Consider the following 18500-nt stretch of genomic DNA (forward strand, 5'->3'; position numbering starts at 1 on the left):
ACCAATATGTCGTCCATATATACGAAACAAAAGTCTAGATGGGATAAAGTTTGATTGATGAAATGCTGCCACGTTTGGGGTGCATTTTTCAACCCAAACGGCATAAATTTGTATTGGAAATGCCCGAAGGGGGTGGTTATGGCAGTCTTTTCAATGTCCTCCGGAGCCATAGGAATCTGATGAAATGAGTGCTTACAGTCCAAAACAGAGAAGTACTTTGCACCTGCGAGCGCATGATTGAAGTCTGCGATGTGTGGGACCAGATATTTATCAATGATGGTGCGAGCATTTAAACGTCTATAGTCTCCGACCATACGCCAAGTACCGTCTTTCTTTTGGTCAAACAGGATAGGACTAGCCCAGCAACTGGAAGAAGGTTCAATTATTCCCTTTTGTAACAGATCGTCCAATTGTTCTTTTGCAATTTTCATAAATTCCGGCTTGAGGCGGCGTGGACGTTGCGATGTGGGTGGCCCATCGGTTAGACGTAACCGATGAACTGTGCCATTAGTGACTACTGCAATACGTGGCGCAGCACGATAGTAAGATGTCCGTGGAGCGGAGCAGGCAGTGGCGGACGGGCCAAGCTGTGGCGCTGAGGGCACGGAAGTACAGGTGTGCCACCCACTCGTAGGCTGCGTAAAGGCCGCACACGTGTTAACATGGGCGAGGTTGGTATACTGGTTCTTGGTAGCGGGCCGTGCCGCTACGAGCGCTGTAGGCATGAGTGGGCGTGGCCGGACAGCAGATGGCCATAGTTCATTGCCACAAGCTTGGCAAGTTAATTTTCCATTCGGAACGCAAGGAGCATGAGCACTCGGGCATACCCTATCATTACAAAAGGGGGTGCTGACACAGTTTACAGAGTTCACAACATTGTCGTTAACGTGCGTGGGCATGGGAACACCAGATTGGCACGGACTGACCTTGTCTGTAGCCGACGATTCGTCTGCTTGTAGTGCCGCGAGGCGTTGTTGTGTGGAGGCCAACTCATGGTGTATGTCGCGGAGATGCAGCAGCATTTCCATACGTTCCATCCACAACTTAGAAGACTTGGCGCACTCCAGTAGCCACTTGTTTGTCCAAGATTGCAGCTTCAAGGATAGGTTTACACACTTCTTAGCACAGCACACATGTTTGGTGTTAGCCGAACTGTCACTCGGCGAAGCGAAAGGAATATGTTTGTTAAGGGAGGGGTAAAACACAGTATTTTGCACAAAATCTAGTGACAACTGATAGTGCTTGAGGAAATCAATTCCGAGAATAGGTTCTTCAATTGTTGACACTAGAAACGTCCACTCCAGCTTGCACTCGGGCGAAAGTTTCACTGTATACAAAGTGGAACCCGAACACTGTAGGGTAGGCAAGATCACTGCACGAAGTACTGTTTTGTGTGGTTGCACTTTATTGGTTGCTAGGCAAACCGGCAGCAAAGAGACGTCTGCGCCAGTGTCTACCAGAAAACATACACCTGATCGTAAATCGCGAACATAGACTCAACCACACTTACTGTTATTGTCCGAAACGGGGTGCAACGTCGGATGGTGCCCGTTGTTTACATTGCAGGAGGTGGCACCGTAGCCTACCTGCGGTTGGAGTTTGGGTAAGAACACGGTGACTGGCATTTGCGAGCTTGCTCCCCGAATCTCGCGTGGAAGAAACAGTAAGGTTGGGCGGGCCTGTGCCCTTGTGGGTAGTTGCTAGGTGACGGAGTATGTGCCCCAGAGTTTTCCACAGAGGACGATGCACTGTTGTTGCGAGGAGTTGAAGGTGCAGGCAGGGCGGCTAGTTTAAAAAACTTGTTATCAGCAGCATCAGACAAGGGCGTGGCGTCAGAAAGCGTCTTAGTGCGGTCACGTCCAGAATGCAGTGCACGGAGCTCACGTTGCCTGGTGGAGTATGCTCTGTCAGCGGCGCGTAAACGTTCATTTACTGGCCTATCTTCATACGCAGAGGTTGCAGTCTGGACAGGCAAAGGCAGCTTTTCAGTCCAGATTTCTGGGAGTGTGTCATCAGGCATAACTTGCTCATCGACGAGAAGATGGATGCACCGCCACAGCTGGGACGGAGACCTGTCGCCGAGACGTTCTTCGTAGATGAGCTGTCGCACATTTTCTCTCCTGGTTTTAGAGACGTGCTCCAGTATCGTTTGTTTCGCCACAGCATACTTCCCTGCTAGGGGGGGTGCTTTAACCAGATCATAAATTAAATCGACGCGGTCGTGAAGATGGTTCATGAGGCAGGCGAAGTGTTCGTCGTCGTCCAAAGCACAGACATTGAATGTTTGCTCAACCAGGTTAAACCAGAACTCCGGGTGAGCGGGTTTGAAGTCTGGTAATTTCGGCAGATTCGGCACTGCAGTCACTGCGGAGGTGCGCCTATTACTTCGGACGGAAGTAGAGCATGCAGAAGATTGCGAGTCCGGATTATTGGCGTCCCGTAATCCGGGAATCGCGAAATTCACTTGACGCCGGGGGGGGGGCGGCTGAGAAGCGACGGACGCTCGAACGGTGTGAGGATCGTAGTCAAAATGTGCATTCTCATTGATGTGGTAGCTCGGAGAGAAGCCACAAGTGTTTAAGTACGCCGGTGAATGTCCGTTATGCACACAGTATTCACTCGACCGTGAGTGGTGGGGCTGGTTGTAGATGTCGGAGTCATTACTATCCAGCACAGAACTGTTGACCTGATTAGAAGCAACACAAGGATCCCACACATGTCCACTAGGATGCACACTCGGTGTGATATTTGCTGTTTGGCGAGCATTGAACATCTGTTGACTAGCCGGCGCGGAAGGATACACACGTGGCGGGAACTGATTCGAGTTTGAATTTACTACTGGATTTTCCAAAGTAGCAAAACCTCGCTCGACGCCACGAACTGTATTGAAATGTTCCGACCAACACTCTGTGGAGAACACGTAGGAAGGTCCAGGCTAACAAAGCCAAAGTCCACGACCGTTGGCGGTTGGAAGAAACTGGCGGCACTCGATGAATTTCACTGCATGTTCTGGCTGAAGGATTCTGAAGGTTCTTGCGGCCTGTCCACTATGACAGCAGGAGTGCTGGGGAGATGTTGCTGGAATCCGGTCAGCGGTGAATGCTGAAAGGCCATTGTCTGGAGCTGAACAAAGGCCCTCGCGATTGCGGAGAAACCTGACACGGTAGGCGCATAAATAACCTTCAGGCGGTAACTCGGATGCGTATTACACAAAACCGGGCCACCAGTGAGGGAATATGGTGTAGTTGTAGGTAAACAACTAGAATTCTCTCATATACAGATTTATTCACACTTACCGTCTACACAGATACAAGTCCGGAGGCTAACTGCCGTTAGCGTCTAACATGCTCTCTCCAAAGCCCTCTCCTCAAAGATAGCACACTTACGCACAGAACAAATATCGATTTTTATGGTGCTCTACGCCACAGAGTCTTATAATCTGATGGCAATAGTAGATTTCCCAACTAGGGTTACTGTTAACAGTGAAAGTCTGATAGATAATATATTTATAGATACATCTAAATGCAATGAGATCACTGTACATCCAATCCTCGGCCTTTCTGATCATGGTGGTCAATTGCTTAGACTCAATTACATCACTGTGTGCTACAGTCCTGAGCATTTTTGGAAATCTATTAGGATAATAAATGAAGATGGCCTTAAAAAATGCAATGAATGCCTAAAAGAGATAGGTTGGATCCCAGTTTATAGGGAAACAGGTGTAAACAAAAAGTACAATTCAAGAAGTCTTGGATCACTACAGAGATAATAACATCTTGTAGAACAAGGAGGATGTTATACAGTTCTCTCAGGACTTGTAATGATCCAAAGAAATGACAACACTACAATCTTTACTGTAGCATTCTCAAGAAGGTTATAAATAAATATAAAAGTATGTGCATAAAATCAGAAATTGAAAGCTCAGAAAATAAAATTAAAACTATATGTAATGTAATAGAGAGGGAAACTGGCAGGAAAACAGGGAACATGTCTCAGGTAGAGATTAAAACTTGAGTTGGTTGAAGAAATATTTAATAACCACTTTTTGAGAGCAGCAGAGAAGACAGGCTGTAATGGTTCTATGGAAGAATCATTGTCCCTCCTACAGAAAGCTATTAGCAACAGAATCCCACAGTTATCTTTACCTCCAGTTACTGTAAGCAAAGTCATAAGAGTAATAAGATCATTAAAAAATAAAATTTCTGCTGGTGGACAATATCTCTAGTAAAATACTGAAACACTGTTATAAATTTGTTAGTCCTGTCTTATGCAACATATACAATACATCCCTACAAGAAGGGATTGTCCCTGACAGACTAAAATTGGCTGTAGTGATTCCTCTCTGCAACAAAGGTGATAAAAACAATGTTACAAACTATCGCCCAATATCCCTATTAACTATCTTCTTGAAAATTCTTGAAAAACTCATGCACAGGAGGATTGTAGATCATCTCTACTTCCACAGTATCTTAAGCAAAAATCAGTTTGGTTTTCATGCTGGTCTTTGTACTGAACAGGCAATATTCTCTTTCAGCAACCAAGTTTTGGAAGCCATTAACAAAAAAAATGTCTCCAGTGGGTATTTTTTGTGATATTACAAAAGCCTTTGACTGTGTAAACCACCAAATTCTTTTGAAAAAGGCAGAATACTATGGTTTAAGTGGTACTGTTGGCTTGTGGCTACAATCATATCTAAAGGATCGGAAGCAGACTGTAATGCTAAATGGCTCTTCTGGAGAACCTGCCTCGTCTGAGTGGGGCGCGATAACGTGTGGTGTGCCTCAAGGCTCCATTTTGGGACCACTGCTATTCCTCATCTTCGTTAATGATTTTCCTCTTCGTTCTGAGACAAACAGAAAATTTACCCTGTTCACTGATGATACCACAATTCTAACTGATGATTTGATAGATCACAATCTTGAACGAACTACAAATACTGTTTTTAATGACATCTTAAATTGGTTCTCCTCAAATGGCCTCTCACTCAATGCAAATAAAACTCATTATGTGATGTTCCATACATCACAAAGTAATCTCGATGAAATTAATATAAAATGTAGAGATCAACCAATGCAGAAAGTTGAAAATACACAATTCCTGGGTGCTTATATAGACAGCAAATGTAATTGGTCAGTTCACATTCTTCATCTATGTAAAATACTTAGCTCGGCAACATTTGCACTACAGGTAATTTCTTCAGTGGCTGAAGTTGACAGCATTAAGGTTGCCTACTTTGGCTACTTCCACTCATTGATTTCATAGGCTATCATATTCTGGAGGAACCAACCACTAGCAAAAAAAGTTTTCACTGTCCAAAGAAAAGCAATCAGAATAATGTGTGGGGTCCATCAAAGACACTCATGCAGGCACTTGTTTCAAAAGATAGGTATCCTAACAACTGCCTCACAGTATATTTTTTCCTTGCTGACCTTTGTGTGCAAAAATTATTCTATCTACCAAGACAACAGAAATTCGATGGCTATAACACCAGAAACAAAAACAATCTACATGGCGAAATGAAACATCTCACTCTGGTACAAGAGTTTACTACTCCAGCATTAAGCTGGTCAATGCTCTCCCACTACATATCAAATGTGTTCATACAGAACTGCCAAAATTTAAATAAGTTCTCAAAGATTACCTGACAGAGAAATCTTTTTATGTGGATGAATATTTGAAAGAAAATGTACACAATCACTAGATTTATTGTGTCTAGGACTAGTTCAATTGATTTTATTGAACATTTGAGCATTATCACACTTTTTGTAACAGCAGATTGGCTGTACCTGCATTTACTCTTGTAGGCCTAATATCTGATTTAACTTTGTGCTCTTATTTATAGCCGGCCAGAGTGGCTGAGCAGTTCTAGGCACTACAGTCTGGAACCGCAAGACCGCTGCGGTCGCAGGTTCGAATCCTGCCTCAAGTACAGTACAGCGTCAATTATCTGAATGTTGGCCAACCGAACGACCGCTTAACTGAACTGCATACTCGCTCACACCTGTTACTCTCCCACCCTACCGTCCATCATCCCCCTGTAATGGTCGCCTAGTCATTGATATAGCTAATTGCTGTAATCGCACTATTTCACTCCCGTTTACGGAGCTTGTTAGCACTTGATGTTTGGTTGGCGCCATTAAAATGCGTTGTAGTAATCGCTGCTGCTTGCTGGATCGCTGCTGTGTCTCGATGCTGATGCTGGCTCTAAATCTGGTCGTCTAGGGTTAAAAACATGAGGTCCCGTGTTTTTTATGTGCTTTTGATGATAAAGAATGAGCGAAACCAACAAATATGTAAACCTCAAATATTTATTACTCAGGTGGCCATCTTAATTCCACTGTCCACCAAAGACCATGAAACAAGACAAAGTAGTATTTCTGTTGCATGTTCTTTGCATTGTTTGTCCACCTCAAACAATAACACACAAACACACTGTACCAAAGTGACATTCCGACTGCTTCTCCGACCGTTCTTGCTGCTTGTATTTATAACATTGTCAAAGAACTGCTAAAAAGAGATATAGTTTACAAGTCACATGTACATCTGTTATCATAATTTGTGCAGAAAAGTTATGACAGACAGATTTGTAGACTTGACAGAATAATTCTTTGTTATAAAAAGGCCGTTTTTTAGAAGTTTGTCAATTGACTTCTCTAATTTGCATAAATAAGTAATTAACATGAATTATTAAGAATTACATTGGTTTTCGTCTAAAATAGGATTGATTACGTGAATACTGAGTGAAAACGCTCCTAGTGAACGAATAGGTTTCACTGGGTGATTTTTATTTAAGGAGATCCAAAATACCTAAGTTGGCTACTATTTTTCGTACTTCATATTAATTATTTAAGATAAACTTAGTGTTTTTACATGATGACATTTGCTGTATCAGTGATCAAGTGATATTAACTTTTGTGTGGGTCAGTTATTCAGTATAATTTAATGGGTTGACTGTTTATGGAGACATGTTGTGCAATCATTGTTAACATACACAATAACTTTTCTATAATCATAAATACTCGTTAAACTGGTTGAATTTGGAGGGTATCGAATACTTCGGTAAAGTAAAGCCTTTAATATGTTCTGTTACACCCCTCACTCCCAAACCAAGTTTCCCACAGTAGTCGCCGCACTGGGCCACCGCTGGCAGAACATTGCTTCTAATGGGGCCTTCACAAGGTGCTGCTGACCGGCCAAGCCGCCAGTTGCTGTGTTTCAACAATCAGCACACTTCTGTCGGCTTGGCACTGGTAGTAGAAGTAGTGGCAGTATCAAAGCTGTTCACAGCAACAGCTGCGCCAGCTTAGAGTTGAGGCGTGCTGCTCCGCGCAATTTGAAGGATTGCGCCCCCCCCAAGAAGAGCTTGTCATGGTGCAAACAGTCACCTTCTGTTCTCTGTTACGACCACTTGTGTGCTGCTGCATGAAGAAGAGAACTTGACGATACAAAATGCTTAAACGTAAATGTGTTGTCCTTTCTATGAGGGACAAGTACGAGATTATTAAAAGGTTAGAAGAAGGTGAATCTGCAACTACTTTATCCAATGAGTACAAGGTGGGGAAGTCGACAATTACGGATATAAAAAAACAAAAGTCGAGCATAGCAAATTTTATAGCTATGCTTGATTCTACTGATGGATCAACAAGCCATAAAACTATGATGCTCACCACTAACACAGATCTAGAGGATGCTGTTTACAAGTGGTTTACACAAAAGAGATCGGAAGGAGAACCTATCTCAGTTCCCATTCAGTGTGAGAAGGCTATGCAGTTCAACGAAAAACTTGGAGGGCCTTTGAACTTTAAAGCAAGCACGAGCTGGCTGAAATGCTTCAAGTCAAGACATGGCATTCCTGAGCTTACAATACAGGGAGAAAAACTGTGTATACTGAGTGTATTGTATTGTTCATGCATGAAAGAAAATGTACACAATCACTAAACTTATTGTGTCTAGAACTAGTTCAATTGATTTTATTGAGCATTTGAGCATTATCACTTTTTTTGTAACAGCAGATTGGCGGTACCTGTATTTACTCTTGTAGGCCTAATATCTGATTTAACTTTGTGCTCTTATTTATAGCCGGCCAGAGTGGCTTGACAATCACATCTATTCCTTAACACATCCAAACTGAGAATGACTTTCAGGCTCAAAGTGTCCAAGATCATAGATCAATTGTTATATCAACTTACCTATTAAAATATGACATTATGCAGGTGATTAACAGAAAACAATCTATGTATATATTTTTGTTTAATAAACTGTGCCACATACTATATATCCCTACTGAAGTTGCCTTTGTATGTTACTTTGTAATACTAAAAGAGATGCATGTTTTTATGAATAAATTTACTGTACAGTACATCTTTTTGGAAAATAAACATGTACAGTTCGATTATCCGAACAAACCAGTTTTCCGGACACTCATGTCCCCCAATTACTTCGGATAATTGATGCTCTACTGTAGTTCTAAGTTCTAGGGGACTGATGACCTCAGAAGTTAAGTCCCATAGTGCTCAGAGCCATTTGAACCATTTTTTTCTTATTTATAACCTTTATTTGAAACTCCTTTTTCTGTTAAATGGTTGTTATGTTATCTAGCTGACATTGTATCTATTACTGTATTTATAGTATGTCTTACTTAAACTATATTCAATTTGGAATTGAATTGCCCTTGTATTTATTGTAAGTTTAAATTGAAACCTGTACAATTTGACATGTTCCATATCCTTGTGATTGACTCACTAACTGGATCTACGGAACATGAAATAAATAAATAAATAAGTGTGTGTTCTCTTTTCCTGATGATGGCTGTGCCTGAAAGATTTATGTGTCTTTTAATTGTGTCTGTCTGCAACTTAATGTGTCTTCTTTCCAGTAAGTAGCAATCTCTATGTTGTTGATATTCCTACCTGGAGTGTTTAAATTGTTTGATTTTACTTAATTTGATTCATGCTGATCTTCTACAAGTTGAAAATTCATTGTGTATCTTCCAGTGCACTCTGACATACTGTGTAGAATGTGTTTTAAACAGAAACACTGGCCATAAAATTTGTTACACAGCTTCATTTATTCAGTTGTTGGATAACTTCTACCCAATGTTATCATAAATTGCGTAGTACATAATAGTGTCATGCAGAAATTCCATATACAGAGTACTTGACAATCACATCTGTTCCTTAATACTTCCAAACTGAGAATGACTTTCAGTCTCAAAGTGTCCAAGATCACAGATCAATTGTTATATCAGCTTACCTATTAAAATGTGACATTATGCAGGTGATTAACAGAAAACAATGATAGTGCTAAAAATTAACTGCATGTTAACAATTTCTTGGATAAATAATGCATTGTTGTAGTGCCTTTTATTTATGGAAATCTATTTTTACAGTTTCTGCTGTTAATAGTACAGTTAATTTGAGTAAGAAGTCATTTAGAAAACCTGCTTGACAAATATACATTTTGAAGTTAGCTTTTTAAGAATGTGATTTCTAAGTCTTGTTCATTAATTTAGTGATGCAAAAACTTGGAACATAATTTGACTGTCAACAAGTATACAAACCAGTTTTATTTTAAAAAGCTTAAACATAATTTGGCTGTCAGCAAGTATACCAACCAACTTTTTTTTTAAGTTTTAAATTATGATGCAATTTGAATGTTATTTATTTCAATATAACCTCACTACAATGGAATGTATTCCGGATTCTCTGTCACCAAACCTTCCTGTTGGGATATAAAAGCTTAAGAACATAATTACCTTCTGTTACATGGTAACTTTGCAAATTACGTATTTTATCAATTTATGTTCTGCTTCTAATAAGGTAGTGATTTAAATAGTCAGTTATGAGTTGTGGTCCACATCAGACTAGATTGAAAGGTATTATGATTTAAATTGCTTCACAGTTTATCCGATATCTAGTGTAAGGTGTTACACTACCTATTCATATTCCACTAAGGATGGAATTCTAACAATTTTGTGTAGATTTAGATCATTTCACAACCTTTTTCCACCGTAATTCTGTGTACCTAAGAATGTGTGAATATAGGTACATATAATGAACAAATAACAACCGTATAGTGAAAATATCAAAGTGTGAAATGGAATATTCCAAAGCAGTTTAGTAGTTAAACTAGTATTAAAAATTTTAGTCTGTGTACACAGTAAGCTGTGAAGTTAACATCGCTTTTCCAATTAATTTGTAAGTATAAAAGAAGTTTGAAGTGTTCACATTTCTTCCAGACCCATCAAAATGTCATTTTTGATCAATTGTGGTGCTTTGTTTACTTTGATTAATAAGATATTTTCTCTTCAGATTGACTCTCCTATGTGCTTTTGTCCAACAACAGTGGAATCCTTTACAACTGCAGAACAATATTGTTCTACCTACAAACATGACATTTTATCTTTCTAGTCCTTAATGAGAGAAAGGTGGGCAACATACCCATGAAGAAAAACAAAAAAATAAATTCTGTAATGAAAACCCTCACATGGAAAATACAATTCTGTATTTGGGATAACACAATTCCCTTAAATTAAAATAGTAGATATTGCATAAAATTACAGCATGGAAAGAAATGTTTAGAATATTTTTAAATCTAAGCAAAGACTAGAAGTATCAGAAGTGGGCTTTCTCAAAATTCAGTAGACTTTCAAGAAAGCCTCTTATATGCTACTATCCTGTGAGTGGCAACTTCTTTTAAATATAACAGCAAAATTGAAACTTAGAGAAAGCATGTAACTTATGTACTAGTAAACATATGAACTATTATTAAGAAAATGAAAATTGTCCAATTAATACACATATAAAGGTTATTTGTGCATTTCAAACAATACACTCCCTTTGTCAGAAAAGTTCCAGGACAGGTTTTTAAAAAAATAGAAAATTGCACTTACGAAATAATGATTCTATCTCCCTTCGAAGTAGCCCCTTGGCTACCTATATACTGCTGCTAATGTCTCTGGAGTTCTCAGAAGCAATCAGGGAAATCTTCAACTGTGATGCTCGTATGGTCGTTTGTCACAGACCGTTGGATGTCCTGCAATATCTTGATGAAGCTTTCCTTTCAGTCACCTTCTCACTCAAGGAAATAAGAAAAACAAATGCAAGGTGGGAGGTCAGGCGAATATGACAGCTTTGGGACAGCAATAACAGAATGCCTAGCTAGGTACTCAGTAACAGATAAAGCAGTACAGGGTCATGCACTGTTATGCACTAAGAATCAATCCTGAGAATATCACGTATCAGGGCAGCAACATCGAATTGCTTGTCACAAATAGTTCAAGACTTGGATGTAAAGAGTTTGGTTCACTGTTTGATCTGAAGGAATATACTCATGGTGAACTAATCCTTTCTATCAAAGTATGTGATCAACATTGTCTCTGTTCTCTAAGGCTGTTACCTGATTTTTTTTTAGGACTCCATCATTCAGCACTTGGTCATAATGGTAGCAGCAACTTTCATCCCCAGCAATAATCTTTGACAGAAATCTGGAATCACATCTAGCTCTATCCAGTAGTTCAGCAGAAATTCCTCATTCAGTCCATCTCTTAGTGGGTGAGAGACAAGTTTTACATTTAGTTTCCATTTCACTAAATCTTCAAGTAAAATCTTATTACACACATCATGATTCAAATTAAGTTATTCTGATACTGCATGCAGTTACATGATGGTCTTCTTGCAGTAACAGCCTTACATGTTCCATGTTTGCATCCATATGTATTGCAGATGGGCGACCAGCTTTGCGATTGTCTTGCACTGAATCTCAGCCATCACGAAACATTTTGTGCCTCACTTGAATATACTTACTTCATCACTAGGATTCCCCAACCTTAACACAGAACTTACTGTTCACTCTTAGCTTAAAATCTGCTTCCGTAGTCTGCCACTGTAGCTCAGTGGTCAGCGCGCCAGCTTGTCGTGCCTGGGGGCCCGGGTTCGATTCTTGGCTGGGTTGGAGATTTTCTCTACTCAGGAACTGGGTGTTTGTGTCATCTTCATCATCATTGTTTCATCCTCATCAATGCACAAGTTGCTGAAGTAGTGTCACATCAAAAGACTTGCACCAGGTGATCAGGTCTAACCGCCGGGAGGCCCTCGCCACATGACATTTCATTCCAGCTCCCATTTTGTCACCGTTACAAATGCACAGAGAACCCAAATAGTGTGTTGATAAGCACAGCCCTGCCACCTAGTGAGCTTGCAGGGAAACCTGGCCAAGGTCATTTCAAAGATGCACGCATATCAGGTAACATAAAAATAACATTTGTCCCTTTTTAGTGTTGAAAACTCATAAAAAATAAAAATCTTTTCTGACAAGGGAGTATATCAAATGTTTTGCTGCAGTTTCTGTGAACACCACATGTTATGTTCTCAAGATCAGATGCTGCAGTTTCTAGAAATGACACATGTCCTCCAGAAATTGGTCTAATGTTCGTTTTCCAAATAAATTAACAATAATATTAAATAATTAAGACATTTTCTTTTTGCCTATAATTAGGTTATTCCTGTAGACTAAAATTTGATGTATTTTGTGTGGGAAATAACCTCATTGTTAGCAGCCCTCACTCACACACTCACTCCCTCCTCCCCTTCCCCAAACACACACACAATTTGATTTAAAATAGCAAATAAGTGTGATTTTGATATAGAATTTATTACTTCTTTATGTGAAAAATTTGAATACGTTATTCTTAATGGCATAGGAAGTAAATATGTTCTGAGTGAACACACAAGGAAATATGCACATAATGTTGCTAGATGCAGTATATGATGAGAGTAAGGTATACTAACCCTGTCCCGCCAATGAAAAATTTCCATTTCCTTAGAAATAAACTATGAATCATTGACAGGTAGGATTACCCAAGGTTTCCCTAGTCTGTGTTATGTATTTGTATTCTATATTTAACAGAATGGTTCAGCTGGTAGCTTTTCTTACAGAATAAAGTTTAATAAATTTGGAGAACACATCTACTATGACTAAGATGAAGTTGTATCCAACTCTTGAACTTGGGAGCAGGCCATAGAGATTGATAGTGATGAGGCTCTTAGGTTTGTCTCAAAATATTTTGTGTCTATTGTTGTGACAGATTCATTATTTACTTTGACTCTCTGACATTTATGACAATTTGAAGTGTAGTTCCTTACCTGCTTTACCATACTGTGAAAATAAACATTCTCCTGTAACTTTTGTGTACCAAAATGATCAAACTTTTATGGGTGTAATTTACCAGTTTTTCTATGAACTGCTCTGGCCAACATAGCTTCCAACATAGTTAGACAAGCTCTTCACCTTTGTGAACTTATACAACTTAACAACTTTATCTTCCGCTGGCTTACCTAAAATACTGTATACTAACCTCAGTTCATTATTGTTTTGATTCCTCCTGATGACATTACATATTTCTCTAGTTGTTTTCTTGTCTTTTACCCCTTATAAATACACATGTTTAAAGTATTCATCTTCAGTTTCAAGGAAATTCTGGTTACCATGAAAGAGCATCAGCTGCTTTGTTTTCAGAACCTTTTATTTATTTTATTTCATAACCAAGTTGTTGGAGAAAGATGCCCACATCATTAACCATCCATGATATAATCTTCATTCTTGCAGATAACTTAATGGTCAGAGTATACTATCGCCATATGTCCCATTAAGTAAATTTTGAACTTATTAAACGCCCAGTGTACAGCAAATAATTCTTTTTCCATAATTGTGCATCTCTTCTGATGTTTCAGTGCAATTCTACTGGCAAAAGTGATGGTATGATGTACTGTTTCTCTATTCTCTACACTTATTTGAAATAGATGGGCTCTCAGCCCATAATCACTGGAGTCAAAACACAAAAAAGGGTAAAGTAAAGTTAGGACTAGATGAGCTATTACAGTAACATAAAGCTTATTTTATTTTGTTTGAAATTTCTTGATAATTTTGGTCCCATTTACTGATGGAATTCTTTCTCAAAATTTTACTTAAACTGAAATGTGGATCATTCATACATTGTGCCTGAGTCTATCAGGTGTCTTCTTTCCCAGGCTTCAACCTTGATGGTGACAAGGCTTCCTACTAAATCACAGGGAATTTTATCCACAGGCTCTTGTGATAAGTCTCCTTCTATATCATCCAATTCCATATCTTTACTATTATTGCCATCAGTTACTCTTTCAGTTAGTTTAATGCTCACTTTGGAATTGTGATCTCCTACGTCTGCACATTTACTGAATTTTGTCTAAGTTTACTAATTCTCTCTTTAAAGTATTTATAAAACATGTTATCCTATATCCTCCACCACTCTGGATACATTTGTTTTCATATTGCTGCCAGTTTATCTCAAAAGGAAACTCAGTCAAATTTTGTGAAGAAACTTTTTGTTTTTCCCATAGAAATATCTGGTTCCACACATTGTGAATTATCCAGTATTTAAATGATCTTCAACCCCATCACTTTCTGACATATGAGCAGAATTAGGCACTTCCAACACAACACACTTTAGATAGCCAGCTTCTCCTTCACGAGCCCCCAAAGCATCTAACAGCTTCACAATAGCTAAAACTTCACTTTTATGCCAGATATCAGTCAGTTCACTATATAATCTGATCTCTTTTGAAGCACTGAGGTGCAGGTTGAAGGGTATCATTTTCTCAGTTTATATTTTTTACACTTTGGTTTAACACTTATAATTGTAATTAGAGTCTTCCGTATACTATTTGTGACACCTACATTTAACTAACACACTTTGATGCCCTTTAGTTTTTCAGAGCTTACTTTTACATTCCACACATTGTCTCAAGATTTTCCAGGTCTTGTGTATTTAATGCCTACTGAGATTTTAATAAATTGAGTGATGGACAGCAGGCATTATTGAAATTGAAACTTCTGTTTCTGTTTATTAGGTTTTTATTTTCATAGAATACTTATTTATGCTATCCGAGAAACTTGGTGTTTGCTCCATGATACTGGTCTCATCATACTTCATTTCATGATTATGTTCGAGGCAGTGCTCAGCAATACCTGATTTGCTTGATTTTTTTAGTCAGGTGGTCGCTGATGTTCTTTGCATCTCATGTCAACTATTCTGAAAGTCTGTCCCATGTAAGACATGCCACGTTCACATGGAATGTATACACATGTGTCTTTTGCAGAAATGAATTGTCTTAAACATAACAAAGAATATGTTTTAGCTTAGTTGAAGGGGCCAAAATACATTGAATTGTATGTTTCTGTAGTATTCTACTGATCTTTCCAGGTACTGGAAACTAACAATTTTTTGCTTCTCTTTTTTGGTCTCAGTCTCATCCTCTTTCTCAGGCATTCTCGATTTTGACACTGTTGCCTCTTCAATTTGATGATCTGAGAACTGATTTCTTCATGACACAATTCATAGAAGATGCAATTCCTTGGAAAGGCTCTCATAAATGTTTTGTTGATTTTATTGAAGCTTCAATGCAAACTCATGCATAGGAATTCTCCAGTACTGATGAAATCTGAAAATGTGGCTGAAACATTTATCATTCGAAGTTATCAATACTGTAAGAAAACTAGGAAAATATCAGCTGCTTCAAATAACTCAAGAACTTTTGACAGCTATGTTTTTCAGAACAGCTGTACAACAATCTGAATTTTGTAGACTCTTTTATTTATTGTTGCTTTGAATCATTTATAATTTAATGCCTTATCACACCCATAAATTTGTTAGCCATATTGTAATGGTATTAGAATTGATTAAGCTATAAAACAAACTTACTCTGATAGAGGATATGACAAGAAGTTCAGAATACTTTCTCTGGGACTCCGTTTAGGAATGCACATAGTATCAAGAATCTGTTTCAGCATATCATGTGTTTCACTTGTTGCTGTCTGTGCAGGTGATGTTCCAAAATTTTTGTATGCAGATAGAAAGTAATTTCTACACTTAGGGTTAAATGGATTGTTATCCTTTGGATCAGATTCATCCAAAATCTGCCTACATATAAAATAAAACAATAAAGGTAAATGTTACTTGGTTTCATGATCCACTTTCACAAAATATGATAACCAAGAAGTAAATAGTAATACTAATTATGAGATGTAATAGAAAGGAAAAGAAATTAATAGTTCATGATTCAAATTACTGAAAAGGAAGAACATGTTGTTCGTCAATATGTAAGAACACAATCATCACTACAAAACAAATAAAACAATGGCTCCTAATCAAGTGTCAGCTCTGAGTAACTTGTCAGAACTTTCCACCTTCATACATACTCTTTCATTAATAGAGAATTATGTACAGTTATTATAGCACAAAACAGAAAGAGTATGCAGAACTTCAAACTATATACATAAATAGCCTGTGCCATCAAATATTCTGTGCACCCTTATTTTAAGAGAGGAAAAAAAAGAAAGAAATATTGGTTTGAATTTGTATTTGTGTGTGTACACCATCCATTGCATATATCACTGTTTCAGTGCAGCTGTGAATGGCCAATTACACAAAAATCTAGTGGTTGCAGGACAGATGTTAGACCTCCAGGAATAATGACCAAGTCAGTTTTCCATTTTTGTAACTTGTACGCCACTTCCTCAGTTGTATGTCTGCAGGAAATGTCAAGGACTGACATGTTATGTAAATTCGGTAATGGACTGGGGCAACATTTCCCTTTTAAATATCACACAAAGTGGTTGCTTTCATCCAGCACTAGATGCACACATTACTGTACACTTTTTCTTCTCATTGTCACCAGTTCATATCATGACGGTGGATTCATCTGTGTTACCAATTTGTGATAATATATAGGAATGTCCGCAGTGCAAATATATCATGTAGTAATGAAAATTCACAACATTTTTATCCATAACCAGCTGGAAGCTGCTAAACAGTGGTAGATTTCCTCCTGAGACCTAATCCATTTCAACTGAAAAATCTTGATAGCCAGCCATGACTATCTTTGAAATCGGTGATGCCTAGTCCTTTGGCTGAAACCAGTGTGTGAGTTGGCATGTTTCACTAGTCGACACAGATTCATGTTGTCACTTCTCATCTACATAACCACAGAGCCTTTTGTCTGAAGTCTAGATACTTCACTTTTTTCCCACAAAATGCCCAGTGATTACTGTTCATTTCTTGAAGCCATATTTTATTTTTTTCACCACCACAAATAAAACCCTTACTCACATTATAATTTCTCCCCACTGCACAGTTTCCAGTGCTCTCTGCTTCATCAGTAATTTAATAATTTTAAGCTTTTCTTTACTAGTGTATGAGCAATAACAAGAACTTGAACCCATAATTAACAAGTTAACATGTCATTAATACTTCACTTCTAACATGCTACTGATGCATTACAGACTGAGTCTGCAACAATACTATAGTAAAACATGATCTATTGTTGGAGATGGAGCACTACCAGCCTTATTGCAATTAATCCACACACACCAGCTTTTCGTCCTTAAATTCAGAAAAAAAGTGTGAATTATTCACATATATATGGTACGTATCTTGTTGATTTTGTTTCACTGTGATGTTCTTTGAGTCTTACATAAGAACATGCACAGGTGAGTTTTTCAACTAAGCAATGAATCAAACTTGTGTTATCACATTATCACACACAATGTCAAACGTGCACAAAATTTGGTACATATCTGCCAAAATGTCTGTTGCAAAACTGTTCCAATTCATATTCAGCCTTACACAAATGAACAACAGTTATAAACGTTTTACCTTTTATCATCATAATCATCATCTTCCTTCAAGGTATTAGTTCTCTTTACTTGTTGCTGTGTTGTCATGAAGTTCTCCAACCATATTCTCATTTGTTAACATAGCAGTCTTGCCCACTGTAATGGTAGTGTAGCATGGACTCTGGGATCATGCTTGAGCTGTTCCTTATAGAAGTTTCCTCTATTTGTTTTGGTAGTTTTGAATATAATGTGTGATTAACCCATTTTAAGTTCCTCCAATACATCTTCATTCCTTTTCTGATCCCATTTGGTGTAAGCAGCTGTCCATCTCAAGAATTAGTCTGTTCCTTATAGAAGTTTCCTCTATTTGTTTTGGTAGTTTTGAATATAATGTGTGATTAACCCATTTTAAGTTCCTCCAATACATCTTCATTCCTTTTTTGATCCCATTTGGTGTAAGCAGCTGTCCATCTCAAGAATTAGTCTTTGTCTTTTTGTATCATTTGTCTTTATTGTCCAGGTTTCACTGCCCTACCACACCACAGATCTTGCTGTGGTCTTTTAAAGGAATGCTCTGGTGTGCTTCCCAACTAGCATAGGTTTCATTACATTGTTTTGTACACCTGGTGGCTTTTCGGCTAGGGTTCTTTCTTCACACAAGGTTAGTTTATAAACATGTGAATGTATTCATTCTTCATAGAATTTTATTTTCCAAACAAATATTATTTTGCAGTGGGCATTTTCTGCAGAAGGCCATGGCCCTAATCTGTAAATTTTGTACAGAATGCTGTAGACCATCCTCTGAAGATGCTTCAAAAGCTAACTCATACTTCTTACATATTATTTTCATA

The 18500-nt window shown here is 38.3% G+C and overlaps 1 protein-coding gene across 1 annotated transcript in view; it reads right to left on the reverse strand.

The window, feature by feature from the left end:
- The window catches only part of LOC124799144, a 34201-nt gene extending 16420 nt beyond the window's left edge, over positions 1-17781 (reverse strand). Inside the window, exons 1-2 of the mRNA XM_047262682.1 lie at positions 17690-17781; positions 15737-15955 (exon numbers count right to left, since the gene is read on the reverse strand). Coding sequence (XP_047118638.1) covers positions 15737-15955; positions 17690-17781 — 311 coding nt within the window. The remainder of the gene's footprint in view (positions 1-15736; positions 15956-17689) is intronic.
- Positions 17782-18500: the final 719 nt, after the last annotated feature.

This window comes from Schistocerca piceifrons, chromosome 5, assembly GCF_021461385.2.
Source record: "Schistocerca piceifrons isolate TAMUIC-IGC-003096 chromosome 5, iqSchPice1.1, whole genome shotgun sequence".
NCBI lineage: Eukaryota > Metazoa > Arthropoda > Insecta > Orthoptera > Acrididae > Schistocerca > Schistocerca piceifrons.